The 25,792-nt window shown below is 52.7% G+C and overlaps 7 protein-coding genes and 1 non-coding gene across 8 annotated transcripts; 7 read left to right on the top strand and 1 right to left on the bottom strand.

Moving 5' to 3' along the window:
* The first annotated feature begins 895 nt into the window (after window positions 1–895).
* CC84DRAFT_1262997 (ketoacyl-synt-domain-containing protein) lies at window positions 896–7,697 on the top strand. The gene is made up of 3 exons (XM_018185195.1): window positions 896–1,898; window positions 2,013–2,342; window positions 2,400–7,697. The coding sequence occupies exons 1-3, from the start codon at window positions 944–946 to the stop codon at window positions 7,637–7,639; spliced, it is 6,525 nt and encodes a 2,174-aa protein (XP_018031286.1). The 5' UTR covers window positions 896–943; the 3' UTR covers window positions 7,640–7,697.
* A 101-nt stretch (window positions 7,698–7,798) lies between these two features.
* Window positions 7,799–8,236, top strand: CC84DRAFT_271697 (uncharacterized protein). The gene has a single exon (XM_018185690.1). The coding sequence runs from the start codon at window positions 7,877–7,879 to the stop codon at window positions 8,156–8,158; it is 282 nt and encodes a 93-aa protein (XP_018031285.1). The 5' UTR covers window positions 7,799–7,876; the 3' UTR covers window positions 8,159–8,236.
* An 895-nt stretch (window positions 8,237–9,131) lies between these two features.
* CC84DRAFT_271699 (uncharacterized protein) lies at window positions 9,132–10,981 on the top strand. The gene is made up of 2 exons (XM_018185691.1): window positions 9,132–9,682; window positions 9,732–10,981. The coding sequence occupies exons 1-2, from the start codon at window positions 9,335–9,337 to the stop codon at window positions 10,746–10,748; spliced, it is 1,365 nt and encodes a 454-aa protein (XP_018031284.1). The 5' UTR covers window positions 9,132–9,334; the 3' UTR covers window positions 10,749–10,981.
* A 69-nt stretch (window positions 10,982–11,050) lies between these two features.
* CC84DRAFT_1209031 (uncharacterized protein) lies at window positions 11,051–12,866 on the top strand (the record flags this gene model as incomplete). Its single annotated transcript, XM_018182196.1, has 2 exons — window positions 11,051–11,096; window positions 11,141–12,866. The coding sequence occupies 2 exons, from the start codon at window positions 11,051–11,053 to the stop codon at window positions 12,694–12,696; spliced, it is 1,602 nt and encodes a 533-aa protein (XP_018031283.1). The 3' UTR covers window positions 12,697–12,866.
* Window positions 12,867–13,545: 679 nt separating this feature from the next.
* Window positions 13,546–15,702, top strand: CC84DRAFT_1262994 (uncharacterized protein; the record flags this gene model as incomplete). The annotated part of the gene is made up of 1 exon (XM_018185194.1): window positions 13,546–15,702. The coding sequence occupies one exon, from the start codon at window positions 13,546–13,548 to the stop codon at window positions 15,700–15,702; it is 2,157 nt and encodes a 718-aa protein (XP_018031282.1).
* A 1,158-nt stretch (window positions 15,703–16,860) lies between these two features.
* On the top strand, window positions 16,861–20,355 carry CC84DRAFT_1262993 (uncharacterized protein). Its single transcript, XM_018185193.1, has 5 exons — window positions 16,861–17,502; window positions 17,551–18,743; window positions 18,790–19,125; window positions 19,172–19,392; window positions 19,440–20,355. The coding sequence occupies exons 1-5, from the start codon at window positions 16,907–16,909 to the stop codon at window positions 20,304–20,306; spliced, it is 3,213 nt and encodes a 1,070-aa protein (XP_018031281.1). The 5' UTR covers window positions 16,861–16,906; the 3' UTR covers window positions 20,307–20,355.
* A 210-nt stretch (window positions 20,356–20,565) lies between these two features.
* On the bottom strand, window positions 20,566–23,897 carry CC84DRAFT_1154284 (chromosome transmission fidelity protein 18). Its single transcript, XM_018176877.1, has 3 exons — window positions 23,638–23,897; window positions 21,641–23,590; window positions 20,566–21,593 (listed from the first exon to the last, which is right to left on the bottom strand). Exons 1-3 carry the CDS (start codon window positions 23,864–23,866, stop codon window positions 20,578–20,580), a joined length of 3,195 nt encoding a protein of 1,064 aa, XP_018031280.1. The 5' UTR covers window positions 23,867–23,897; the 3' UTR covers window positions 20,566–20,577.
* Window positions 23,898–24,527: 630 nt separating this feature from the next.
* Window positions 24,528–24,599, top strand: CC84DRAFT_t95. Its single transcript has one exon. It is a non-coding gene; the product is annotated as a tRNA-Met (tRNA).
* The last annotated feature ends 1,193 nt before the right edge of the window (window positions 24,600–25,792 follow it).

The following is a 25,792-nucleotide window of genomic DNA, read 5'->3' as shown; positions in this document are numbered from 1 at the left end:
CATAATCTTGCCTGCATGCCGGATACACGTACAAGGAACAGCGGGATGAGCCAGCAAGTAAGCTCAACGACTACTCAACGTGCCGACTCCGACCGCTCAACGGGATGACGCGCACCCGGCAACACACCCTCTTACGCCCGTCTCCTCTTCAGCAGGCCAGAAAGCTACCAATTCAAAGGGGAAGCATGAGTTACATACCGTCTTTAACGTCCCCGTTGTTGAAATAACAATACCTGGTAAGGCCTGGCATTATCCATCTTCGGCCATGGTATCGAAATGAAAGTTGCCTCTGGCCGAATGCACGCGGGCAAGAAAGTGTTTTGAGCCATACTTAGCGAAAAGGAGTCTGCTATGAGGCACGCCTTTAGTACAAGCATAACGTTCATCGGGCTTACCAGATTCTGGGCCGCTACCAAGAAGGAAATGTATGTAAACCAAGAAACGTTTCCAGGATTTGGACTAAGCACTACACGACAATCGCTCAATACGTGCTTCATTGAAAAATGGAAAGAAGTTAAGGTTTACTTGTCCTAGCAGTCAGCTCGGGCGTTTGTATGCCCCGCAACCAATCGAGCAAATCGATTCGCTTAAAGTACGTTTAGTATGACTTCCAAGTGACAGAAGCAGTTAGTTGTCAGCTTATGGCTGGCAACGACCCTGGTGACAAAGAAAGACGAATCCCGCCAAGCACCTTGTCCGGGCGTTCATGTGGGTCGAGCATCCTGAATGAATAAATCAACTCTAGGGTAAGGAGAAGGAACCAGTAGCAGTCGTTTCAGGCGTGGCTCGGGTACTGTCTGTTGGGCAATCTTTCACTGCTGCCCTTCAAGGGCCGTGCCACCTACATGGCTTCTCTGTATAATTCCAGACCTCCGCGCCACCCTGCCACATTGACTCGCGAGCCTGCATCTCTCCCTGTCTATTCTGTCGACTTCTTTAATAGATGGCGTCAAATGCACCTACCCCAATTGCAATAATTGGAAACGGATGCCGCTTAGCAGGGGCTATCTCCAACACCTCCAAGCTATGGGAGCTTCTACTAGACCCACCAGACCTCGTGAAGGAAGCACCTGCGGATAGATTTCGATGGGAAGGAATCCATCAAGAAGATGGCCGCCACAATGGCATCAGAACTAAACGCGCATACTGGCTAGAGGAGAACCTTCGCCTGTTCGACCCTCATTTTTTCAGTATCTCCCCATCTGAGGCAGAGACCATGGACCCGCAGCAGCGCCTCCTTCTCGAATGCGTATACGAAGCAATGGAATCCGCTGGTCTTACTCTCGAAGGTCTCCGAGGGAGTGACACGGGTGTCTTCGTGGGACAGATGTTCGACGACTACCACGAGCTTTCCGTAAAAGATCCTGTGTTCGCTGGCGGCCCGATGCTTACGACCGGCACCGTGCGAAGCATAACCGCGAATCGCGTTTCGCACGTCTTCGACTTCCGCGGTCCATCCATGTGCATCGACACGGCATGCTCTTCCAGTATGGTTGCGGTCCATCTCGCAGTCGAGTCTCTACGGCAAGAGGAGTCACGCGTCGCTTTCGCTTGCGGAGTGAACCTTATCGTGGTGCCGACGGTCTTCCAAGCCGGGTCGAGAATGCGGATGCACAGCGCTGACGGCAGGTGTAAGATGTTTGATGAGTCGGGTGACGGCTACGGACGGGGAGAGGGGATCGGTGTTCTGTGTCTGAAACGATTAGACCATGCGATTGCCGATGGGGATATTATTGAAGCGGTGATACGTCACACAGGAACCAATCATGATGGGCGATCGCGGACTCTCACTGCACCGAGTCCGGATGCGCAGGCTGAGTTGATTCGCCAGACGTATTGGAAGGCTGGGCTTGATCTTGCTGCGCGATCCTCTAGGCCTCAATATGTTGAGGCTCACGGTAAGTATGCCTATGTGTTGTAGCCAGCAGCAGGTCGAAAGGTCCTGGTATCCAGGATCAATATGATGTTCAAATATTTTGGAGTTGAAGTTTAGAGTACTAACATGTTATTAGGACCCGGCACCCGAGTAGGTGATCCAGCTGAAGCCGAAGCGATAGAAAAAGCTATCTTCCTTACTGACCAGGAGCACGCCGATGATGACATTCTCCATGTTGGGTCAATCAAGACTATCGTGGGACATACCGAAGGCACTGCAGGCATAGCAGGAGTCTTACGTGCTGCGCTTGCCTTACAACATGGAATAATACCGCCAAATCTGCATTTCACCAGCATAAATCCAAAGGTCGCAGCGCGGGCACCGCATCTACGAATTCCTACAACAGCCCAACCATGGCCGAGTTTGCCTGAAGGAGTTCCGCGCCGGGCATCTGTGAACAGCTTCGGTAAGCCATGTGCATGCGCTATACAAGATGAGTTCCGGTATTGATCAACCGTGCTAGGTTTTGGAGGTACCAATGTCCACGTTGTCATGGAGAGCTTTGATAATTCAATTTCACCACAACGCACAAAACTGGATATCATGGCAGATGATGAATCCCATGTGTTCACGCCTTTCGTCTTCTCTGGAAACTCTGAGGAAGCTCTCATAGCCACGCTGGAAGCACATCTTGCCTATCTTGGTGAAGAAGGGAAAGAGGTGTCTTTGCGAGATCTGGCATGGACTCTCCAGTACAAACGCTCGCTGTTCGATTACCGTTGCTCGATTGCTGCCAGAAGTCATGGCGAGCTCATCGACTGCCTTTTGGAAAAGATCACCACATTGAAGGCCAAACCGGGACCAGAAAATACTTTTGTACGCGGGACCAATCGCAAACCCCACATTCTGGCCGTCTTCCCGGGTCAAGGAGCCCAGTATGCTACGATGGGAAGAGAGATCATTGAATCTTCTTTATTCGCCCGGGGAGTCATTGATAAGCTTGATGAAGCTCTTGCCACACTACCTTCCGAAGACAGGCCACCGTGGAAACTAAAGGACGAGCTTTTACTCGAAGAGAATGAGTCGAGCTTACATGAAGCTGTCAACTCCCAATCGTTGACAACAGCTGTTCAGATTTTGCTAGTCAGCTTGCTAAAAGCCGCGGGAATAGAACTTGAAGCAGTGGTGGGTCACTCATCTGGCGAGATCGGTGCTGCGTTCGCCGCAGGCTTCATGAGTGCGGAAAATGCAATTCGAAATGCTTATTACCGGGGATTGCACGCTGGCCGCGCGGGTAGCAATGGCAAGCAAGGAGCGATGTCTGTAGCGTCTATTCCTCAGGACGAGGCTGATGCTCTTTGCGATCTGCCTGACTTCAAGGGTCGGATCACGGTCGCGGCTGTCAACAGCTCTTCTGGAGTCACGTTATCTGGAGATCTTGATGCTATCGAAGAGATAGAAGCCCGTTTGAGTGGTGATGGTATTGCTATTAAGCGAGTTCCTGTCAAAACGGCGTACCATTCGCACCATATGTTACCTTACGCTGCGCCTTACCAGGAATCGCTCGAAAAGACCACACATGATAGTCCGACGACGAAGAATGGCCGGACCGCCTGGTTCTCTTCAGTACATCCGGGTGTGCAGAAGACTTTCGTGAGCTTACAGTACTGGTCAGAAAACATGGTTCGGCCTGTGCTATTCCAAGACGCTATATCCGCTGCAGTCAAAGATATAGGTGTGCCAGACTTAGTATTGGAGGTTGGTCCACAGCCTGTGCTCAAGCAAGTTATTCGAAAAATCATCGCCGAGATCGACAACACAAGCTCCGTGCACATTTGCCTGCTCAAACGCGGTTCGGACGCCGTGACCTCCTTCTCAGGAGCGCTGGGCCTCATATGGAGTAACTTTGGACGCGAAGCAGTCAACATGGCAAGCATAGACCGAGTGCTCTCTAGTGGTAAACCGCCAAAGCCAGTGAAGAACCTACCAACATACCGCTGGCAATATGACAAAGAGTACTGGTGGCAGAGTCGGTTGATGCGCAAGGAGCTCCAGTCTACAACTCCACCGGCTGAGTTGTTGGGATCAGAAGTCTATCTTAGCGCAAGCCACGAAGCGAAATGGCGGCAATTTCTTGACCCAAAGCAGAGTCCGTGGTTGTTGGAGCACAAGATTGATGGAAAATTCGTGCTCCCTGCCTCCGCTTATGTTACGATGCTTGTCGTTGCGATACAAACCAGATATACAGATCGCAACATCTTGTCGATTGACCTCAAAGACCTCCGCCTCCAGCAACCAATCGCCTTTGCCAGCGAGTATACCAAGACTGAGGTGGTTTTGACGCTACACGACCTGGATGAGACCTCACAGTGCATCAAAGGCTCATTTACAATCGACTCCTGCGCGGATCAAGCACATGGAGACTTAATAACAGCATCCCGAGGCGGCATTTGCATTATATTTGGTGAAGACGAAGACCGGTCATATCCTGAAGTCGTTAGTCAACCACAAGAACTGGTTGATGTGATGCCGGACACGTTCTACCGCCATACGACGTCACAAGGCTTGCACTACCAGGGGTCGTTCCGTAACATCGTCTCGGCGCAACGAAAGATGGGCTTTGCAATCGGCCAGATAACGCTGACGCCTAGCGAGCTTATCCTCCACCCTGCAGTGCTGGATGGTCTGTTTCAGGGCGCGAACATCGCTGGCAATTTCCCTGGAGATTCTGCGCTGCCAGACGTTGTAGTGCCTTCACTGATTCGAAGGATTACTTTGTTCCCTACACGGTGCAAAGAGATCACTGATCGTGCCGGGACAGTAAAGTTTCAAGCCATTTCCAATGCAGACAAGATTTCGAGTGGACTATTACATTCCGGTGACACGGGTGTAGCGGTGCAATTCGATGGGCTTGTGTTGTCCCCTTATCGTTTAACAACCTCCGATGAGGATGTCAAGATGTACTCGGAGGTTGTCTGGGAACCAGTATATCGCCCATGGAAGGAGCATGCTCACAATAATCTGCTTGATTCCGCTGAAACACACGCAAGTAGTGACACTTCATCGACACACAGTCTCTTCTCAGCAGGGGATGGGAGTGTCTCGCCGGCGAGGTCATCTTCGCCATCCCAAAAGAGCAGAGAAACCCTTATGATCTTGGGCACTGCTCTCCATATCGCTAAGGAGCTCGAGGAACTACTAGCGACTGCTTTCCAACGCGTTGTGTGTATCTCGTCGCTCGAGGACATCAACAAGGATGTAGATGTCCCATACGTGGTTCTATCCATTGTGGAGCTCGAGGAACCTATCTTCATGAATATGACGCGGAAGAAATGGCAGGCTATTCAACGGCTATTCAGCGATGCAACAGATGTGCTATGGGTGACAAGCGGAACCATGTCTCCGAAGAGCATCGAAGCAGTGTATGCAAACATGACTGTTGGTCTCGCTAGGTCTATTAGGCACGAGTTGCTACACCTCAGAGTGCAGATTCTCGACATTGATGAACCTAAGTCTGTTACAGCACAATTCATTGCTGATGCAATGGCTCACTGGCACGACTCTGATGCATCCGCGACGATCGGTCCCCACGCTGAGCTCTCCTATAAAGGAGGCGCTGTTTATGCTCCGGTCGTCCATCGTCTGGGCACTCTGAACGATCGTTACAACTCCCAGCACCGGAAGATCACGCGCAAGGTGGATCCGAGGAGAGAGGTCGTTGAGCTGGTCCAGACGAAGTCGCAGTCATACTCGTTCCAGGTTCTCCCACAGATTGGACATCTAACCGACCAGGGGAGCCACACGCCTGTCGAGATTCTGCATTGCACGCAACTCGCGTTCAAGATCAAAGGCTTGGGATATCTCTACCTTGGCATCGGTCGTGCCACTGAGGGGCAGTTCTACTTGGTGCTCCTAGAAAAGATTTGTACCTTGGCGAGAGTTCGCAGTGACAGAACATTTCCTTGCGGGCTGTCATCCCCACCCGATTCAACATTTCTCCAAGGTATTGTTGCGGAATTCGTGGCTCGGACAGTTATTCGCTTCAGCAGTGCTCACAACAGCATGGTTTTGATATGCTCCGATCCTATCTGGGTGTTCCGCATCAAAAGCCTGGCAAGGGAATTCAGTAGAAGCGTTGTCTTTGTCACTGGTATGCACAAATCCGGCTGCGAGGGAGCGACGTACATATCGAAGCACTCCCTGGACGTAGCTGTCTGTGAGATTATCCCCACGGAAACTTCGGTCGTCGTCAATCTTTCCAATCGACCAGAAGACACTGAGCTATTTTCTAGGGCCCGAGAAATACTCAAGGATCGTTCAATCACGTTCAAAGACAAGAATATCATCTTTCAGAAGCGCGCGCTACTGAAGCATGGGGAATCTATCAAGAAAGAAGTTTTGACATGGCTTACAGAAATTTCCAAGGATGCTTCCAGCTCTGGTATTCCCGTAGATCTTTTGTTCGAGGGAGATTCTGCACTCCAGCCACGCGATATGCTGTCTAATCTGGACCGCTCAGCGTCAGCCATCGCAAATTGGAGTCAATCCACCGTTCAGGTACCAATTCGAACGGCTACTGAGGCTGTACGGTTCAAGGCAAGCAATACTTATCTTATAGTTGGAACTAGCGAGATTGCTCGGTCGATCTGCGAGTGGATGGCGAGTTGCGAAGCGAAGTACTTTGTCATGGTCAGCCGAAACACCGATGTTGTAGCCCCATGGGCCCAGATCATGCACACAAAAGGGATCGTCGTCCGACTCCATTCTGCGGACATAACCAACGAAGCCTCAATAAATCACGTCATAGCTTCTATCAAGACCCCCGATGTGGACAATGGGTTTGCGCTTCCGCCGATAGGGGGTCTCATCGATCTGGCCACTATATTCCGCGACGGCGCTTTTACAAACATATCCTACAACGCCTTTAGAGCAGTCGCAGACGTAAAGGCCAAAGGAAGCCTCCTCCTCCACAATTGCTTTTCCAACTTGCCACTCGACTTCTTCATCCTGACATCCAGCCTCTCGTACATCACAGGAAATCCCGGGCAGGCGAACTACAACGCCGGCAATGCCTTCATGGCCTCGCTCGCACGGTACCGTCGAAGCATAGGCCTCCCTGCCTCGGTCGTGCATCTAGGTACCGTAGCTGGGATCGGACATATGGCAAAGCAGGGTTCTGCCGGGCCAGGAGGACTGCTCAATGAAGACGTGAGGGCTGGCGCGTATCCGATCTCGGAGAGGGACTTACATCAGATCTTTGCGGAAGCGGTGCTCGCGAGTCCGGCGGATTCTAGGATGGACGCAGAAATCATAACAGGCTTGAAGGATATTGACCGAAGCTTCGGTAATCGACTTCACTACGTGAAAGAGCCTATGTTTAGGAATGTTATTAGAGACAGCTCTCGTAATACTGGGCTGACGTCTTCGGTTGGATTGAGCGCGAAGCTTTCTCTGCGCCAGCAACTTGCTGCCGCTATTGGAACCAAGACGGACGCAGTCAAGATTGAAGAAGCTCTTTTGGACATTGTGCGTCCAGCCTTCATCGAGAAGTTGAAGGCCTTGCTGCAGGTGGAATATGTTGATGACGCGAAGAGTGTAATTGATCTGGGCATTGATAGTCTCGCCGTTGCTGAAGTGGAAAGCTGGGTGAAGAAGGAGCTGAGGGTGAAGATACAGCGAAGCGTCTTCTTTGGAGGCAGTGTTGGGGATGTTGTTGGGACTGTGGTGAAGTCGTTGGACAAGGAGTGGGTTCTGGACAGATAGGGGTAATCCAAAGTTACGGCCGTAGAGTTGGATAGCAGTATACGTCAAATTGAGCCAGATAATTCACTGTTCCATCATTTATGGTCGATCCTTCCCTGAAAGATGCTAGCCTGGAGCTAGACGCTAGCGCGGTCACACCTAAGTTGGACCGCACTGGGTCACTCTTGTTTCCTCTTCATGTCACTTTTCAATTCATTTCTTTCCTTCAAACAGAGCTTGTAGTTGGCACCAAACACAATGGGCTCGAACAGACGTACGTCGGCTGTTTCGCCACCTTCGAATCATGCCCTGCTTGTGTATCTCTCATTTCAATCAAGCCGTGTAAGTCGATGCTCTCGGGTCTATAATATAACTCAATTTTTGTGCGCACAGTTACTTGGGCAGCTCATTTCTCTATTGGGATTGTCCGTGTGGATTTGCTCACGGCGCACCTCAGGCGCCCTTCGAGGCCATGCACGGGCTCGCTTCCGCCGTCACCTCGAGACCCTTCTCCGTTTGTCGAATGAGAGTGAGAGTTAAGGCGCCTAGCGATCAGGTCCGGTGGCAGTGACGGTGACGGAGAAAGTCTGTTGGCCACGTCGTTGCCTTACTCGCCTTCATCTTCTGTACTATATACCGAGCGACGCGTCGTACGTGTGTGTTAAACCGAGCCACTCCAACCCCAGGCATGGCTTATCACAAGCTGTTCAAAGAGAGTGCCATCAGATCCTCGTTGGCCACTGCCACATCTACGACATCAAAGTCAACTGGCTGCAATCCACCGAGCACGGAGCCCGAATGCACCCAAGCAGAGCTCGAAGCTGCTGCCGCCCTTTTGTTTCTCGCCAAATTCCCAGTCCATTGGGAGCGAGAGACCCAGCAGGCTATTTCAGCGTCCACCTCGCCCCCGCAACCCTCGATCGAAGAGGGACCACCACAGAAGCGAGTTCGTGTAAGTAATCTCTTGTTATGATGGCCAATCTTGCTCCAGTTGCCCGGGCTCTTGTATCGCATGATCTCAGTCAGGCTGTAGATCATCTCGTCGGTGGTGAATCGAGCGTCGGGCACGATATCTAGTACGATAGACGCAAAGCGAGAACCAGTGACGCGATTCTAGTGATTATGACTAATGTTCAGAAGTTCCAAGCAGATATGTCCCCGAGTGACGAGCACATCCTGACCTCTCCCCTCACAAGGGCGTCAAGTATCGAGACAGCTGAATCCCCACCCGAACATATAGACAGCGGAATTGCTAGGGATAGTCTGATTATAGTCGGTACGGAGGTGCACTGCCAGCAGTCTCCAATCATGCCATCGGGTGCCGGCGCTGGTGACCAGGTTCAGTCTCGGACGAGGACTTTCGAAATGGATCACACCTATGCGACCGCATTAGCGAAGCACTGCCGTCAGCCGTTGCGCCGCCTCTTCAAATCTGACAAAGCGTCTGGTCCTGTGTTGTTGAAGCATGCCGCCCGGGCAACCAAATCCGGAAGGCACGCCAGTCACCTCGCTGGTCCCGTCCCAAACACGTCCGTCGCAAACAGAAGCACCAACGCGAACACGAACAGAAACACGAACACGAGCCCAAATTCGCAGCTCCAACACCGCACAATGGATGGTTTCTGGCCAGGATCTGATAGCGAGAATGGCTTCATGTCATTCGTGCAGCCAGACCAGCGTACAGTCGGTCAGTAAAATCTCTGCAGCCTGGGCGTCATGCGCGCGGTAGGGAGTCCTAGAATAGTCAGGCTGATAGTACCAGATCCTATCGATGTTATGTCTCCGCAGAGCAGGTTCTCAGACCAAGCCTCAATCAACAGAGCGATGTTCGTCGCTATCGAAAAGATGCACGGGGACCTTGTTCGGACTTCTGCTTCCAACCAAGTGCTCTATGAGCACGTGGGAATTTTGAGAGGTCGCGTAGACTCTCTCGAGAAAGAGAATACACAGCTCAGGGCTCTCGTTGACAATCTTCGCGCGGCGAAACGACCGGTACCTAAATTAAGCCTAGCTATAGACAACTTGGATATCAACGAGAAACTCCGCTTGGTCACACCTTCCACAGTAGGTAGATGGATCCCGCCACAAGAATTACACCGCTAATTCCATATAGGGCACCCTATCAGGCACCACCCTCGCTTTCCCAAGCAGGCCTACCACAGGCACCGGCGTCGCTTTTCCCAAGGACGAGGCATTGTCTAGCGCTGCGTCATCCTTCGCAGAGAATACTGCAAGCTCTTCTGATGCTGGTCCGTCAGTTCCCCGCACTCCAGCCAAAGTTCCTCCAACTCCTGTTACCCCGGGAAGCCGCACGGTCCTCTATAAAAAGGACAAACACGATCTAACCGCCAAGTTGCCCCTGGCCAACCTGAAGCTGCCCCTAGTTCCGCTCACCGATGTGGAATTGATTGTGTTCTTCTACAACTCTTCATCGCGACCGATCGTTGCCGTCCGCCTCTACGCTCGAGGCGGCCCGAATAACATTGCACAAATCATCAACGAGCACCGCGTAGTCAACCCGGATGGTTACAAGCGCAACACATGCAGCGTTCACTGTAACAAGGCCGTCAAGACTTTCATCCGCGACAATGGAGAAGACCGAAAGAAGCAGATGTCTGCCTTCTTCGAAGCGGCTGGCGACCTAGAGGCAACGAATGCAATTCGCCACACGGAGAGCGAGTCAGACATCACATGCGATTTTCCAATGCTTGGTCTTTTCAAGGACTTGATAAAGCTCCCCTCTGGCGCCCAAGCTGGCATATTCACCGAATGCGCTCGGTGGTGCCGTGATCACCACGTGGACGCTATGGTATCTCAGGCTCATCTCATTGCGGAAGCGTTACAAAATGGCACTGATCCCCATGAGAATCTCAATTCTCCCGCGCGATGCGCTCAAACAGATACCGCCATGCCTGACGCGGCCGACGGAGACAGGAACGCTGGCGATGTGGCGGGTGTCGTGAACAAAGACAAGACACCCGCAGCTCCCGAGGTGAGCGCCACTCTGGTGCGGGATGAAAGTTCCAACTTAACAATTTTGAGCGGAGATGAGGCCCTTGCTCCATCCACAACATCCGGAAAGTCAGTCAAGGGATTCACTGTCAAAACCGAGGACGCGGGCCCAGAGTAGCAGCTGTTTGGATACTTAGATTGCTTTGATCGACAAGCACCTCCTGACGAAGTTTTCGCGTACATTTCATGAAGGATTCTCTCTTGGGCGGCGTTGTGTAATGAACAGGATAATGTTTTGCAGGGGTGTTGTTAAACACTGCATATATTTCGAAGAGCAAAAGTTTCAACGGTTCGAGGAATTTGAAGTCTTCTTGCATTCTGCTGGTGTCCATGTGGTCAGCTCTTCTCACCTTCTGCGCGTATCTTAGCACTTCTTCTGCACGAACAGTGAATCTCCTTTTCACTTCTCCCCAGGTCAATATGAGCACCCTCTATGGCTCTCTTAAGTGTATCGTACGCCCTCACTGTGTGCGTTCAACCCCAGTTAACTGCCTGAGCTTGCATTTCCAGCCCCAGCGGAAACCATAGACACCTGTAGGACTTCTGTCTTAGCATTCACGATGAAGCACCAACCGGAACCTTCTGCTCACGAGCAGCTCACATCTTCCGCATCGGCGTCTCAGTATCCCGCTAAGAATTACGAGTTCGATCCTGTTACCTCCGATGCTCGTCTAGATACGATCCTTGATGATACACCCTTGCTCCCGCCTACAAGCGACACGCATCAGTCCCTAGAGGAAGCTACAGACGAATTCTTCCGTGTAAATCAGGGTTTCCGCCAGCTCTGCGGTGGCGATGGCTTCTCCAGCATCGGTGAAAATCGCAATACGGAGGTTACCTTGATGAGTAGCCAGGACGGTGGCGTCGAGGTGCCACATGATGAGATCGAGACGCAGGAGACGGTGAAAGCGCTGTGGGACACTTGGGGGCAGGTACAGCTGCAGGAGGGCAAGAACCTTCCCGTGGCTCAGAAGCAGACTGAGGAGCCGACCTATGAGCCTTCTCGGGAGAGTATTACGTCTTTGGATGAACAGAAGCTCTCAGAGACGCAGAAAACCGAGGCTGAGCCGTCCAGCGGGTGGAACCCTTATTCCGATGAGTACGTTGATCATTACTTCGTGCAGAGCTCCATGGCCAAGAAGCGCATGAACGATGAGCTGAATCGTGGGGGCGCGGCGAAGAAGCGTCACTCTCAATCTGCGAATGCCTTGTTGCTTAGTCCGCCGCCGAGCTCCCCGAAGCTCCCGGTCGTGCAAGCAGATGCTGGCGATCGAAAGGCGTTTTATCTAGCGGCACCTCCTCTGGGTCAGGCCCGCTATGATACAGTGGACGAAAAGCTCCACGCAGAGCTGTCGCGATATTTGCCTCCAACGACGGACCAGAATAGTGTGCAGATGGGTCCACGGTACAATGCGGCTTCATCGTTGTATCAGAATCTGTATGCTCCGCCCCCGTTGCATTACAACGCCTACGCTCCACGACCGTCACCGTACTCTCTCCAGCCAGCGCTTTCATACTCTGGCTACGGACAAGCTACATCCTCCCCCGCATACGCTCAACCTCCGCTAGCTGACTGCACTCCAGTCCCTGCATACCCTGGCTACGTTCCAGCTTCGCTCACTGATCCAGCAGCCGTGCATTACACTCCACAAGCCTTACTACCTACGATTCCTACAGCTCCCAAGGCAAAGTCACCTGCCCAAAAGAAGACGCGCGCTCCAGCCCAGAAGGCGAAGACCGTCCCTGGCTCCGATATTACAGTTTTGCTCCACCACATCACGCGTGGCATCCAAAATAAAACCACTGAGGTGCTGTACCAAGCTGCTCTGGACATCAATCAATTCATCCACGAGTGGCATGGCGAACGCGACCGTCTGGAGCTCATCATGGAGAAGCGTTTGGCGGATTACGATGATACGCAACCCGATAGTCCTGGCAACCAGAAGTATAGCCCGAAAGAGCGCGAGTTGCGGAAGACGTTGATGTCCAAGATCCGTGCGTTCGAGAAGAAGTTCGACACCGTGAATGCAGAGCTGCAGAAGCGTGGTGTCCTTGTTCCAATTTGAGGAGGCCGAGGGAATTGGTGTGCAAAATAGTGGATGTTGACGACAGGGCGGATTGGTGAGCAATCACTAGGTGAAATGGGTATCATGCATGGCGTTTATGAGTACCTACGGTAGCTGTTTCGGTCGTTTGCCTATAGGGCTGGAACGTCAAATGTTTGCTTTTTTGAGAGTAAAGTTTTGCCCTGTAGCGCCAACATGGGCGTATAATGGAGTTATTACGAGTTCATGCAATCCATATGGGCGTATGTTGATGGCATTACGAGTACACGGATCGTATATCAAGAGTCGGCCGCAAAGCACCTGCGTGCAGTGAGACCACTTGCTTGTCATTCCAAATTGTTGTGACTACCCCTCCTTTGATAATAGTGATACACAACGCAAGAGTCTTAGAATCTTGTCCTTTCGGTCCTGGAAGAATCATTCCTGGTTTAGACCGGGCAACGCGTCTCGGAAGCCTTCCGTTTTATGCGATTACATTGTTGTCTCCATGCCCAGCGCAGTATATTCTCAATGCAAGAGTATATGGCATAATTTCTATCGCACTTGCTGGTTGAAGCTGTCTTGCAGGGGCCACCGTTGCGCGGTTCTATTCACTTTCACTCGCACGGGGCAAATTTGATTTCTGTGGCCCACTCCAACCAGCATCATTTACTCCCTGCCCGCGCCGTTATTGAACGGCGTCACCTTCCATCTTCGCACCGATATTACTACGCCCAGTTGGTGTATCATTGAACCCGGGTCGATACAGGGTACGGAACGCCTCCCACTTCTATAAACCTTCGCTGACTGGCCGTGGACAAGCTACACCCTGTTATACCTTTTGCCAGGCTCGCCAACCCGAGACTCAACATGGCTGACGCTATGCGAGCCGCACTACAGTCATCGTCAGCAATGGCCGAAGCGACGCAAGAACGCGACATGCGTGCCTCGTACGATGCCATCAACGCACGACTCGACAATGATTTGGTCGCTAAAGGACACTCTATCAACAACTTACCGCCTTTAATACGCCTTTTCGAAGGGCAAAACAATGTCGGACCATTTGCAGTCATGGTCGACTTTGCCTGCACACCTAGGCAGCGTCTAGTGAATTGGAGAAACTGCAGAGAACACAAGAACAAACTGACGACGATGGACCTGTCTGATCCGGAAGCGGTACTCAGAAAGATAGAGGTTGAAGCATGTGGTATACCCCAAGTAGGTGGGAACAATACTTCGACCATGGCTGGGAGCGCCGTCCCAACGGGTTTTGGGCCGCAACACCCAAGGCAGACAGCGAGCGCTAATCTCGTTCACCCAGCCTTTGCCCACGATAGGCCAACAACGCCGCAGTTACCCTGTACGCTGCTCTCACCTTACTCAACACCGACTCAGCAGCCTACAAAAATTGCAAATGCACCGTCGAGCAGCCCAACACAACCGTGGACGCGAAGCGGCTCACCTTACGCGAAGAATGCTGAAGCTAAGAATGTCTCAAAGACGCCGACTCCTACCTCATCATCTTTCGAACCCGGTTCCGCGCAAGAACACCTTCAAGAGAGTCGGGTGTACACGATGGAGGGACACATGCCGCACCTGTCCACAAACATGTACCGACTTCCCAACAATAGCGCTACATACAGCAGCCCATACAACAATCAGAACATAGCTTCTCATGCTGAGAAAGGCTACGGACAAGCACCCTTACTGGAAAGCGCCACTGTTCGCAGCCGTTTGTACAACGCTCCAGTCGCTGTGAGGTCAAACCGTGGGGCCACACACCAGCAGCAGACGCCATATGCAAGTTTCAAGTCCTTTCCTGGAGCCGGAAACAATCAGTTCGAAAGTTCTCAATCAGGGCAATCGATGCAGCAAAACGGCTGCGCACCGTTCGGCAATAGTTCGAACCCACGACCGACCTACCAGCCTGGAATACCAGCGCATTCTCAGCAACATAATGCATACATGTCTGTCTACAATACTTCTAGCTCAGGTCTAGCCTATCAGTCTGGAGCCCAGGCTCAGCTCCAGCAGCGGAACGGATACACATCTGTTGGGGAAGGAGCAATCTCAAGGCCAGCCAATCGACCCAGCACCCAGCCGCAGCCTCAGCAGCGGAACGCAAAACCTGTCATGGATCCTTTGGCAGAGTTTCGGGCCGCAGTCAACTGTCGGCAAACCCCAGGGCTTCACATGCCCGAGAGCGCTGACTGCCGGGAACAGGTGAGGCAACATATGCCCGAAAAGAACAACACCCAGCCACCTGCGAGGATCTCTATAGAAGTCCCACATAGAGTGCAGCCGGGCCAACACGGCATCCTGATTCCTTCGGGCTATCGACCTGCCGCTTCCATCAAGCATCACCATCACAGTGGGTTGAGCGACTCCGCTATCGTGCAAACAACGATAGAACAGCCGCCACAGAAGAAGCATAAGACCACTGTGCCGAGCTATGCGCGTGCCACCCATCCCAACTCCTACCCAGGGGCTGCAACACCAATTCCACAACCTCGTGCCAGGACAAAGGAAGAAATGGAACACGAACAACAACTCGCAGCCTCGAAGAAGCACAAAGCTGAAAAAGAAGAGCAAGAGTGTAAAGAGGCAGAACGAAAGAAGAAGCTTAATGCGGAGCTCACTGCTGAACTGAGGACGGGTGACGAAGTCCTCACCCATCGCTACCGAGAATACTTAGAGGTCAACCCGCTGCCCAAGGGCGAACGCCCGAATGGCTATTATCTCAGCTTTCTGGCCAATCAGATCGTTGATAAAAGCGACCAGACCGAAGGGGCGATGGCGGTGCGATACGCAAAGGAGAAATATTGGAATCAGTGGAAAATCAGTGACAAGCTGACGGTCATCGAGCTGCTGCGGGGCAAACCAAGGAAACAAGGTCACGGCATGTTCGCAGAGATGAAGACTGGGGGATATCTAATCACTGCGGCCGATATCCAGGCTATCAGGCAGACAGCTCCATTGTATGCGGCACCAGAGGTCGTGCTGCCCGAGGTCGAGATCGAGGAATAAGACGCCCGTCAGCTCCTTAGTCTTCTTGAGGAATTCTTAGATCGAGATGGATACGCGCATAGTAATCTGTTTATTATGCACGCACGTACACGTGTGGTAGGTAGCAAACAGGGCAGCGGGTGTTCTCCACGCCAAGCCCAGAGAACGTTGAATCGAACTTGAATGTACAACGTAGAGGAAGCACGGTGTTGATTTGTGACAACTGTGGAATCAGATAGTCAACTGAAGTGATGTGATGTGATCCATGGTTGTGATGATGTAAAATTAGCGTCAGGAGAAATCCTCCGAGCGCCGGCGCGTTGAAACTAGCGTCACGATTGTCCCAGGTTCCAACCACCTCGAGTCTCTCTACCCTCGGTATGATGGCATCCCGGCCGGCAAGCTCCCCTACATATGCATCGCAGTTCTTCATCGGTCCGGATACGAACATCAAGCGCAGTTTTTGTGCAGCGCGTTACGCCCTTGCTTTTGGCCGACGCGTCCCATAGTTGACCTGTCAACGGTATATGCGCGCTCAGCGGTTTGTGGAAGACTTCCCTCACGAAGCGATCAGTGCAATTACGACTAATCCTTCGCGCCCTCTTTCATTTCACTATGTGTTCGCGCGGCGCACGTATCTGCAATATATCATGCGTGGCGTTTTGTTTTGTGAGGGTTCCTAGCTCGCATGTGTTGTTTCACACACGTCGCATCACATTTAGCACGCGCTGCTACGCCGCAAGAAACTCATATCGACCAGGCACCCTATAGATCGTAGAGCAGGGTGCATGTCTGAGAAGTCGCCTCTTGAGGCTCTGCTCGGTGGCTGATTCGCTAACATATAGATGTTCCAAGCGCAATTCATCGCTTGGCGTTTCCCTAGCCGATGATTCGCTCTATTGTCTCCTCCTTCGTAGCAAGCAATGCCAACCGAAGCGCCCCTACCATGCCTGCAAAGATCACTCAGCGGCCTCAAGGTCCGCTCCCGTTTTGTTCCCAAGCCCAATGAGAGCCTGTGATCCGATTGTAGGGATACGACACGTCCGTCCTGCCCCAGGAAAACGCGATACCTCACTTGTTTCACAAACACCTGCTCCGGCGTCAAGTGGTGGCATAGGGCCATGACTATATGACTGTCCATGCGTCCATTGTGTTCTCGAAGGCGCTGTCCGTGGCGGGCCGCGATTGTGGACCTTTCCATGAATTTGTTTAACAAACCTTCAGCATGACCTTTTCTTCTTCTAAGGCGGGCTGGCACCTGCCATTTGCTTTTCTGACGGCTGCTTTTCTTCTATACAGTTTACTTGGGCTCGGGTTTACGCAGTGGTTGGCGAGTAGCCAGGCGCGACCGGCGCATGCACTCGATAACTTCCTCTCGCCGGAAACGATCGATGCGTTATACGATGATGCACGCTTGCACGATGCGATACTGGAATTGACGGAAACGGTTGCGAAGGCTTCTTTGAGCTATGGCGATAGCTTGGAAAGTGGCGGACTGAAAGACTTTGGAAAGAGCCTGTCGGCCGAGGTCGCGCGGATAAGGGCCGCAGAGAAGCCAAGTCGAAACAAGAGACAGCTTTTTGGAGGCGGAAAAGACGGTGGGGGCCTACTCTCAGGCTTGGCTAGCTTATTTGGAGGAGGCAATGGAAACGACGGGAATGCGACCGGCGGGGGCTTGCTCTCAGGCTTGTCCAGCTTGCTTGGAGGAAGCGGAAATGCAACTAGCCTTGGTGATCTCTTCAAAGAGGGACTTTCAGGAATCACGGACGGGATCGTTGGTGGCTTAGCAACACCTGCTTACTTCCTGGGAATCGGTATTGGGTCAGTTGAGTATCCAGTGTTTGAACACATTGTATTGACTTTCTGCAGGATGGGCACGGAGAACGGTCTCAACCTCACTACACCGGACGAATCGAAGCAAATCGCAACCAAGGTAGCGGCCATGAGCGGAGAGGAAGCTACCGGGTTCAACCTCGTCGCTCAGAATCTCGGTTCCGGACTCAGCGGCCAGCTTGCACCCTCTCTGAGCAGTCTCGGTGGTGGAGATCTGGACGTCGGAATGCTGGCCTTTTCTCTAGCTCAGGGTATCGGTCAGGGGACTGCAAGCGGTCTCAATCTTACTCAGCAGCAGTTTCCGCCCACGAACGGCAGCGACATTATGACCATCGTCAAGAACTTTGGCCTGGGCGCCACTGGGCCAATCGCAAGCAGCATAGATGTTCAAGGACTGCTCAGTCAAAGTGGTGGTACCAGCGATATTATGGCTCAACTGCCGCAAATAGCAGCGGCTGCAGGAACAGGACTAGGACAAGGAGCAAGCGCAGGACTGGGTCTGAGCAAAAGCGCTGCTAATGGGACTATCGCCAAACGACAAGCTGCGATCGACCCAGCCCAGATGGATGTTCCCGGCATAGTAGGGAAATTTACCGAAGGGCTCAGCCAAACATTTTTGCAGTCCTCGAACCTCAGCATGCTCATGCCCGGCGGTGGAGGCGGGTTCAGCATCGACGGTTCCACCCTCGTGTCGCTAGCTTCCGGAGCTGGCAAAGGCATCGGCGAGGGAATCGCTTTGGGACTGGGTGGAACTCCTAGAAACAGCAGCACGACGCTGGCTTCGCGGGCCGCCGATGGCGGTGATCTACCTGTAGAGCAGACCGCGGAGCAGTTCACGAAGAATCTAATGGCAAGTCTGCTGCAGAATGGCGGCATCAAGGCCATCGGAGACACTGTTACGTCTAACGCTGGAGGTCTCACGAGCCAATTGAATGTTGCTCAAGCCGCAGAAGGGGCTGCAAGAGGCTTAGTGGAAGGCAGTGTGAGCGCAATGTCGGCAGCTGGTGGCATTCAGAAGGTTCTCAAAGGCGATTTCCCACCGGAGCTCGCTACAAACCTTCCATCGCTTCCCCAGAGTCAATTCAACGATTCATTGAATGGCTCTGTCGTGGCGTTCTCACGTGGTTTGTCCGGTGAGGGAGTCCTCCTTATCTCTCAATTGCTCAATGGGAAAACGAACAGCTCTGGAGCACCGCCAGCGAAGCGAGATATTGATGTTAGCGCAGTAGGTGAGCTTATCGTCTCTTCCAGATAGTGTCGTGCTAATAGCCCCAGTACCTGATCGACATTTGAGTCGGCGAGCTGACGCCGTGACTCTAGCTGTCGACGGCCAGACGTTGGAGGGCATCGCTCAGACCGGAGTGGACGCCATCACATGTTCCGGCTTTGGTGGACTCGCCGCTCTTGCATTGGGCGTTACCCAAGGCCCAGCTCTGAAGGGCAAAATGAGCATCTCCCCGTCACTGGACAACTCCACTCTGGCCGCGCTTCCCAAAGGCCCTCTCACAGTGATGAATCAAGGCAACAAGTTCACCATCGACCTTGCTGACCAAATGGTGACAATCAACGGGATGGCATTCAAACCTTTTGCGATCATTACCGGGCTGCACAGTAAGGCACTGAACTATTGCCTGGCGTGATATGCTGACTGGAGTAGTCTTCTTCTCGACAGTGGCGTTCTTCTTCGCTCTACCTACCTATCTTGCGTTGGGAGCAATCTGGCGCTTCTCGGACATGATCGGCCATCCCGTCAATCCTACCAAGATGAAGAAGTGGCGCATGATCGCGTTAATACTCTTCGCCCTTTTCGCGTTTATAGGCATCACTCTCGGGATTGTGGGCAGAGGATCGGCCGCGCATTTCCAGACTGCGCACAGTGTATGTCTTCTACCTACCTGCCGGTTGCATCCACTAATGGTCATCAGATCTTCGGCCTCCTCGCGCTCATCTTCATCGTCCCCGCCGTCGCCCTCAGTTTTATGCGCCTCCGCACAAATATGCCCATACCGCCACCTTCAGCGTTCCTCTTCAAGAACCAACTCGCCGCCATCAAAGGCGCCCACAAGATCCACATCATCGCCAACATGCTCATTCAACAGGTCATGGCCTTCGGCATGATCTCCTGGATCCAGGGCTTCTCCGACCTGCGCGCCATCTCCCTCTGCATCGTCGACGCTATCCTCACAGCCCCCATGCTCGTCGGCATAATGAACCTCGTTCTCTTCACGCAGATCGGCGCCACCGGCCTCTTGATCACGCGATTCATTCTTGAGCGACGCATAGCCTTGAGCGGTGGCGGCAACGTCTACGTTAACGAGAAACCCCCAAAGCGCAGCGATACGATGCAGACCTTTGGCTTCGACTCCGCCCCTCCGTCCAATCTTGCCCGCCCACCCCTCGTAGAGCGTCGCACAGCAGACCTCCTCGGCAAAGAAGACGTAGGCATTGGCCGGCCGTTCGAGACGCGGAGACTCGGCTCCTCTCGCGACCTGGACGTGCATCCCGGCGACCGCCTCCCTTCCCCTAACCCCTTCGCTGATCCCGGCCAGCAGCAGCAGCAGCGTGGCTCAGACGGCGAGCGGCGATCGCTATTCCCGCCGTTCAGACCGAGCCAGACCGCATCCAACAAGGGCCACAGACCCTCGTCCGAGTTACTCGGGAGTAGGTTCATCAACTACGCGCCGCCTGAGGCGGAGGAGGAGAATCTGACGGGCGGGTCGCCGGGGCCGACGCTTAAGCGGTTTGAGAGTTTTAGTCGGCCGTTGAATACAGCGCGGAATACAGCGCGATAGGAGATGCTGGCTAGCGGGAAAGAGTAGGGACGGGAAGCAATTGATAACCTACATTCTTCATGTTCAAGTTTAGATAGTATCGCTTCAATAATCTTTTTTGTCTGGTACTGCATTGCACCCACACTTAACTTTCTCTACCCGAGAGACGTCGGGTGGCATGGCAGCGATGTCACTTGCGTAGAGTCCAGGGCTTGAACGCTGGGCGATTCTTTTAAATCGTAGGTTGAGGATTTCACATTGTACCTTGCGAATGCTACTTCTAAGTCCAGACTCACAGGCCCCTCATCAGCTCATCAATAGTAATAGGCTTCCTCACCGCATTAGAAAAACCCTCATGGAAGCTCACCCATATCCTCCCCTCGTCATGATTCTTCACCAGCGTCTTCTCTCTCCTTACCCCCTGTCCCATCGGAACATCTTTAATAATTCTCCCAAAGAAGTCCCGCTTCAGAGCCCTCTGATTCTCCTCCGACGCCTTCACTGCATCAACCTCCTCCTTCGCGGCATCGACAGTGTCATCAGTGTCAAGATGTCCGCCTCTCCGCTTCGCGGCCTCAGCATCCATCCGCACGCTCTCCTTCTTCCATTCTGTTTCCAATACGCTGCGGACTGCATAGCGTACCTTTTCGTCTTTCTTGCCAGCTAGCGTTTCAAAAGCGGCGAGGGAGTCGAGCGGAGGCTCCATGCGGAAGACCCAGCCGCCGGTCCGGTTCGCCGCGTCTTCGAGTTCAACCCTGCTCCTCTCAAACCGGACGCCTGTCGCGGCCATGGCTTCCACAGCTTTCTTGATGAGCACCTTTTCGGATGCTTTCCGGACGGAGGCAGTGGCCACAGATTTCGAGCCAGTGGCACCGGTATTCACGATCACGGGTTTGACATCTGGCGACAGCATTCTAAGCACGTACGGTATGAGCTCGAGCGCCATTTCTTCCGGACTCCGGAACTGCCGCGTTAGTGGGAGACTCAGTGTGCTTTGCAGTGCCATCAACTGTGCCCTGTTCTTTTTCATTTCCTCACTAGCCATGTAGTTTGCGCTTGGTCCAGAAAAGGCGCTTGTTTCTGCATCAGGGTCTGCAATGGGATTGGAGGACTGTTGGCGGGGAGAAGCAAAGAGGTTGTGGAAGGCGAGGACAGACTGTGAGAGGTAGGGCGCGAGTTCCCATTCCTGGGATCCGTGAACGGCGGATGAAAGTGTGTCGTGGAAGTGTAACCATTCGTATGCGGCGGTGGGCTTGGTAAGGTAGTTGTCGTCTTGGAAAGCCTTTAAGGGATAGGCAGAAAAGCAGTCTAGGGATGGTTAAAAGTCGATCAGTGACGGGACATGATTCTCATACCAGTTATGATACGATCGCTTTCGCCGCTCGTGTCTATCATTTCCCGCAATCGGGCCATTGCGCGTTTCTTTGCTGCCTCGGCGACACCAACGACACCCTGCTTTGCTCTCGCGGTTGCGGTGGCGACATCAGTAGTTTCGGCCTGCTTAGGAAAGCCTGCACCTTCGCGAAAGACACGGTCGACGACATCCTTTGCGCCACCTCGTCCTAAGCTGCGAGCTGCTCCACCCCCATGCCCGAGGTCGTTGATGATATTGTCCTCGATCCAGCGACGACTAAGCCTGGGTCTCTCTTTTGCCTTCAGGTCCATAGAGCTTCTAAAGCGACCGGCAACCCACTCTCCCACTACCATGACGCCACGGATATCTCCTTCGCCTGTTCCACTTCCTGTGCCGCCCTCTTTCTTTGTACTGACGCCCCAGGTGGCCTCGCATAAGCGTCGTACACCGTCTGAGTCACATTGAATCCCCTCTTTGACAAAGACTTCCTGCATGCGTGAGACGACCATGTTCAGCGCAGGCTTGCGAATGTGGACGATCTCGGCGCATGATGATTGTCGCAACGGTCGGAGCGAGGGATGGTATACATCGTTGCAGATCAGAATGAGTGGACGCAATAACCGAAATTTATCCCCCTTTTTCTTGCGCGTTGGCCCTGTCGAGCTCCGCTGTCCAATGTTTTTCGAGTTCTTCTCGTCCAGGTTGATCAGGTCGATCAACGCCTTGACGAAGCCTCCCTCGCCAGAGCCACCACTACCAGAAACCACGCCATCGACCTCATCCACAACCACGCACACGGGTTTGCCCGCTTTTCGAACCTTGCCACCTGCGGTCGTTGTGTTGACTCCACGAACATTTTCGGTGCCGACCATGTCGCGAATGCGGCCCTTTACAACATCTTTGCTGCGCTCATCGGACGCGTTGATCTCCTGCACTTCGTAGCCAGCCTGCCGAGCGCATACGTGGGCTAGGGTCGTCTTTCCGAGACCAGGCGGTCCAGTAAGCAACAGAATCTTGCGGTGTTTCTGCTCCTCTTCCTCGAGCCCTTTCTTTGCACTCTTCGGCTTCTGTCTGGCTGCACCCGGGAAAACGATCGGGTCCCAAGCCTTGAGCCATCGCAGAACAGAGCGATGTGTACGTTCATCGCCGACCAAGTCTGTGAACTTCTTCGCGCGGTATTTCTCAGTCCACATCAACGTCCGGCTCGCCTTCCCAGACACAGGTTGTTCGACGGACTGTCGCGGGGGTTCGGCGCGTGTTTGCTCTTGTTGCACAGCCTTTGCTTCGTCCATCGCTTTCGCATCATCTATGAGGCGGTGGATGTTGATGCCATAGTAGCTCTGTCTAGCCTGACCTTGTTCCCCGTCGGACCGAGCCGCGATGAGCTGCTCGTATGATATAGACTCTCGCTGAGTCTTCTTAGGGAGGTAGAATGGCTTCCCAGACGCCGTCCGCACAACCTTGCCGCGATTTGGCTGCGCAGAGGTAGGTTCTGCGATTGGCATCGCAGATTGCTTGACCGGCGAAGGTGACTTGAAGTATTCATCCAGGGCCTCGATAGGTACCGTCTCTGGGTCGGCGATCTCAGACTGGCTGGCCGGCGGGGTGTAGTCGTCCATCCCATCTGGCAGAGCTGGAAGGTCCTTTATGCTGTTGATCGCTCTCCTCTTCAGCGCCTGCTCCTTAAGCGCTGCTATGTCGTCCTCATCATCTGAGTCGTCCAAAAAAGCCCCCACTCTTCTTGAACCATTGGTGTTTGGTACGTCCTTGAGCGGGCTGCGCTCTGCGTCCGATCGCTTTCTCTTCTTCGGGGGGCTAGGATTTGGTAACGAGCTGGCCGGATACGCCACAGGCGAGGATATAAGCGGCATGATGGGTGGTGAGGAGGCGAATCCACTATTGATCGGGAAGCGTTGTAGAGGCGCGTTTTTTTGGTGCTTCAGCGGCGTGTCTAGAGAGATTAGTTCGGCTCTCGCGTCGTTTGACCGTTCGCAATACCGATTGGGTAGTCTTCCTCACTCCTAAAAGCTTCCACTGTGCTCCAAATGCGATGCTGTATGACTATGCCTGCGGCGGTCTTCTTGGCTTTTTCTTCTGCGAGGCACTGCTGTATCGCGCTGAGGTCGTCGGAGAAGGAGTTGGTGGCGGGCGCGTCGAGAAATTCGAGTTCGGAGTTTAGGAGAGCAGGGTCGAAGGAGGTCGGAATACCGTCTGAGTACGTGCTCATTGGATCTTTAGTTTAGTGACGGCATCTTGTGTGTGTAGCAGAGGTGTGGATTAGCCAGATGCGACGCGTGTAAAGTGCATCGCGGTCGACGCGCGACGCGATCAAATCTAACCGCATCTATCTAGCGCCGTTTTGACCGAGCACTTGCCAGCAAGCAAGCGTCGCATGTCGAATACAAAAGTCATCGCAAACATTCCGTTCTAAGATTTGGCATATATTGTAGTTACCTAGTATCCTAAACCACATCTACTCCGGTGCGTGTGTCCTAGCCGCCTTACGTCTTGCCGGCTCGATACAATAGTTTGATTGTTTGATCTCCGATCATATCAACACTGAAAGAATTTGATCTATGCCCCTAGTACATCCAGAGAGCAACAGTCTTATGTAATACTGTCGTGCACGCTGTTGTTACTATTAAGTTGTGTTGGACTGCTACGGTGTCCTTGGTATGAAGTCATTCATTGGTGCTCCGAACTGCCGAGGGGCAAAGAACCCCGCGCTGGAGCGAAAAAATTCCTCCACAAGGCAAGTGCGGCCTTTGCTTAATCATCTGGGCCAGTAAAAGCTCGAGCATCTGCTATATCCTGATAGCATTTCAACAATCTTGTATATAAATATAAATTTTGCGAATATGGATATCAATTCACGTTGAGCTTCAAAAAGCTGAGTGGCGCAGCGGAAGCGCGCCGGGCTCATAACCCGGAGGACCTACGATCGAAACGTAGCTCAGCTAAGCAAGCTTTCTTTTTTGCGATGGGGCGTGGGTTCAAACTACGCGTTCGCCTCAGCGAGGGTTGACGCATTTTTTCGTTTCTTAGGCTAGGCTGAGATCTACCCCACCAACCATCAAATCATTCCGCCTAATTCATCTGTGCTGAAGTCCCTTCGCAACTTACGCATTTGGACAACAGAGTAACAGATGGGTTCTGATTCTTTTCAAGTTTCAAAAATGCGTCAGCGACGTAACATGGAGTCCATTTTGCGCTGTCTCGTGTTGCGTGTGCTCACGTTGATACTCCGGATGACGACTCTATCTTTCACCCCACGGCGCGGTGAAATAGGGGAAAGTGCGAATCTCCTCCTACAGATAGCTGTCAGCATTCACTTCTATGCCAGGAATGTGGACATACCTGGATCTCAGACAGCTTGTCGTACGTCTCGACCTGCTTCTGGATGGCGTCGACAACCTCGGCGCGCGAGACGGTGTAGCGAGCGTCTTCCTTTACATCGTCCTGCTTGCACAGCGTCTTGTGTATTTTGCTCGCGATAAGGCTACACTCGTCAAAGACAGCGTTCATCTCCTCAGCGTCTTCGGCGGACATCTAGTCTGGTCTCAGCAAGGTACATGAGTTTCGAGGAAGGGCAGCTCATCTCACCAGAAGACGCCTCTTCTGACTATTCCAAGGATTGCAATTGAGCGAATCTATCGCCAATCTTCCTCTGGGTGCCTATTTTAGAGTCCAATATATATGTTCAAGCTGAATCTTACAATCGCTGGGGACATTCAATAAACTACAATTGATTAGCATTCACACAGTCTTTGCTTCCACTAATAAAAGCTATCCTGTGCACCGCTTCAAAAGTGCACACCTGGAGCATCGACAAGGATTTGATTTCTATTCAGTCTCTCTGATTTCGGAAGCAATGTACGAGCTCAATCAATATGTATAGCTTCGGGCCTTTCGCAGCAATTCAGTCCGTTCATTGTGATTTCAACTTTGAGGAAATGGCCTTCGTTGACCTGTGCAAGAAGCCCCAGATTTGACAAAGGGTTTGAACCCGCCTGGTCAAAGCTCGAGGAGCAATTATATAAAACAAAACCACCCAAACATACTACTACTACTACTACTACTACTACTACTACTACTACTACTACTACTACTACTACTACTACTACTACTACTACTACTACTACTACTACTACTA

Source organism: Paraphaeosphaeria sporulosa, assembly GCF_001642045.1.
Source record: "Paraphaeosphaeria sporulosa strain AP3s5-JAC2a unplaced genomic scaffold CC84scaffold_11, whole genome shotgun sequence".
Lineage (NCBI taxonomy): Eukaryota > Fungi > Ascomycota > Dothideomycetes > Pleosporales > Didymosphaeriaceae > Paraphaeosphaeria > Paraphaeosphaeria sporulosa.
Note: the sequence above shows the minus strand (reverse complement) of the source record. Positions and strands in the feature narration are given on the sequence as shown.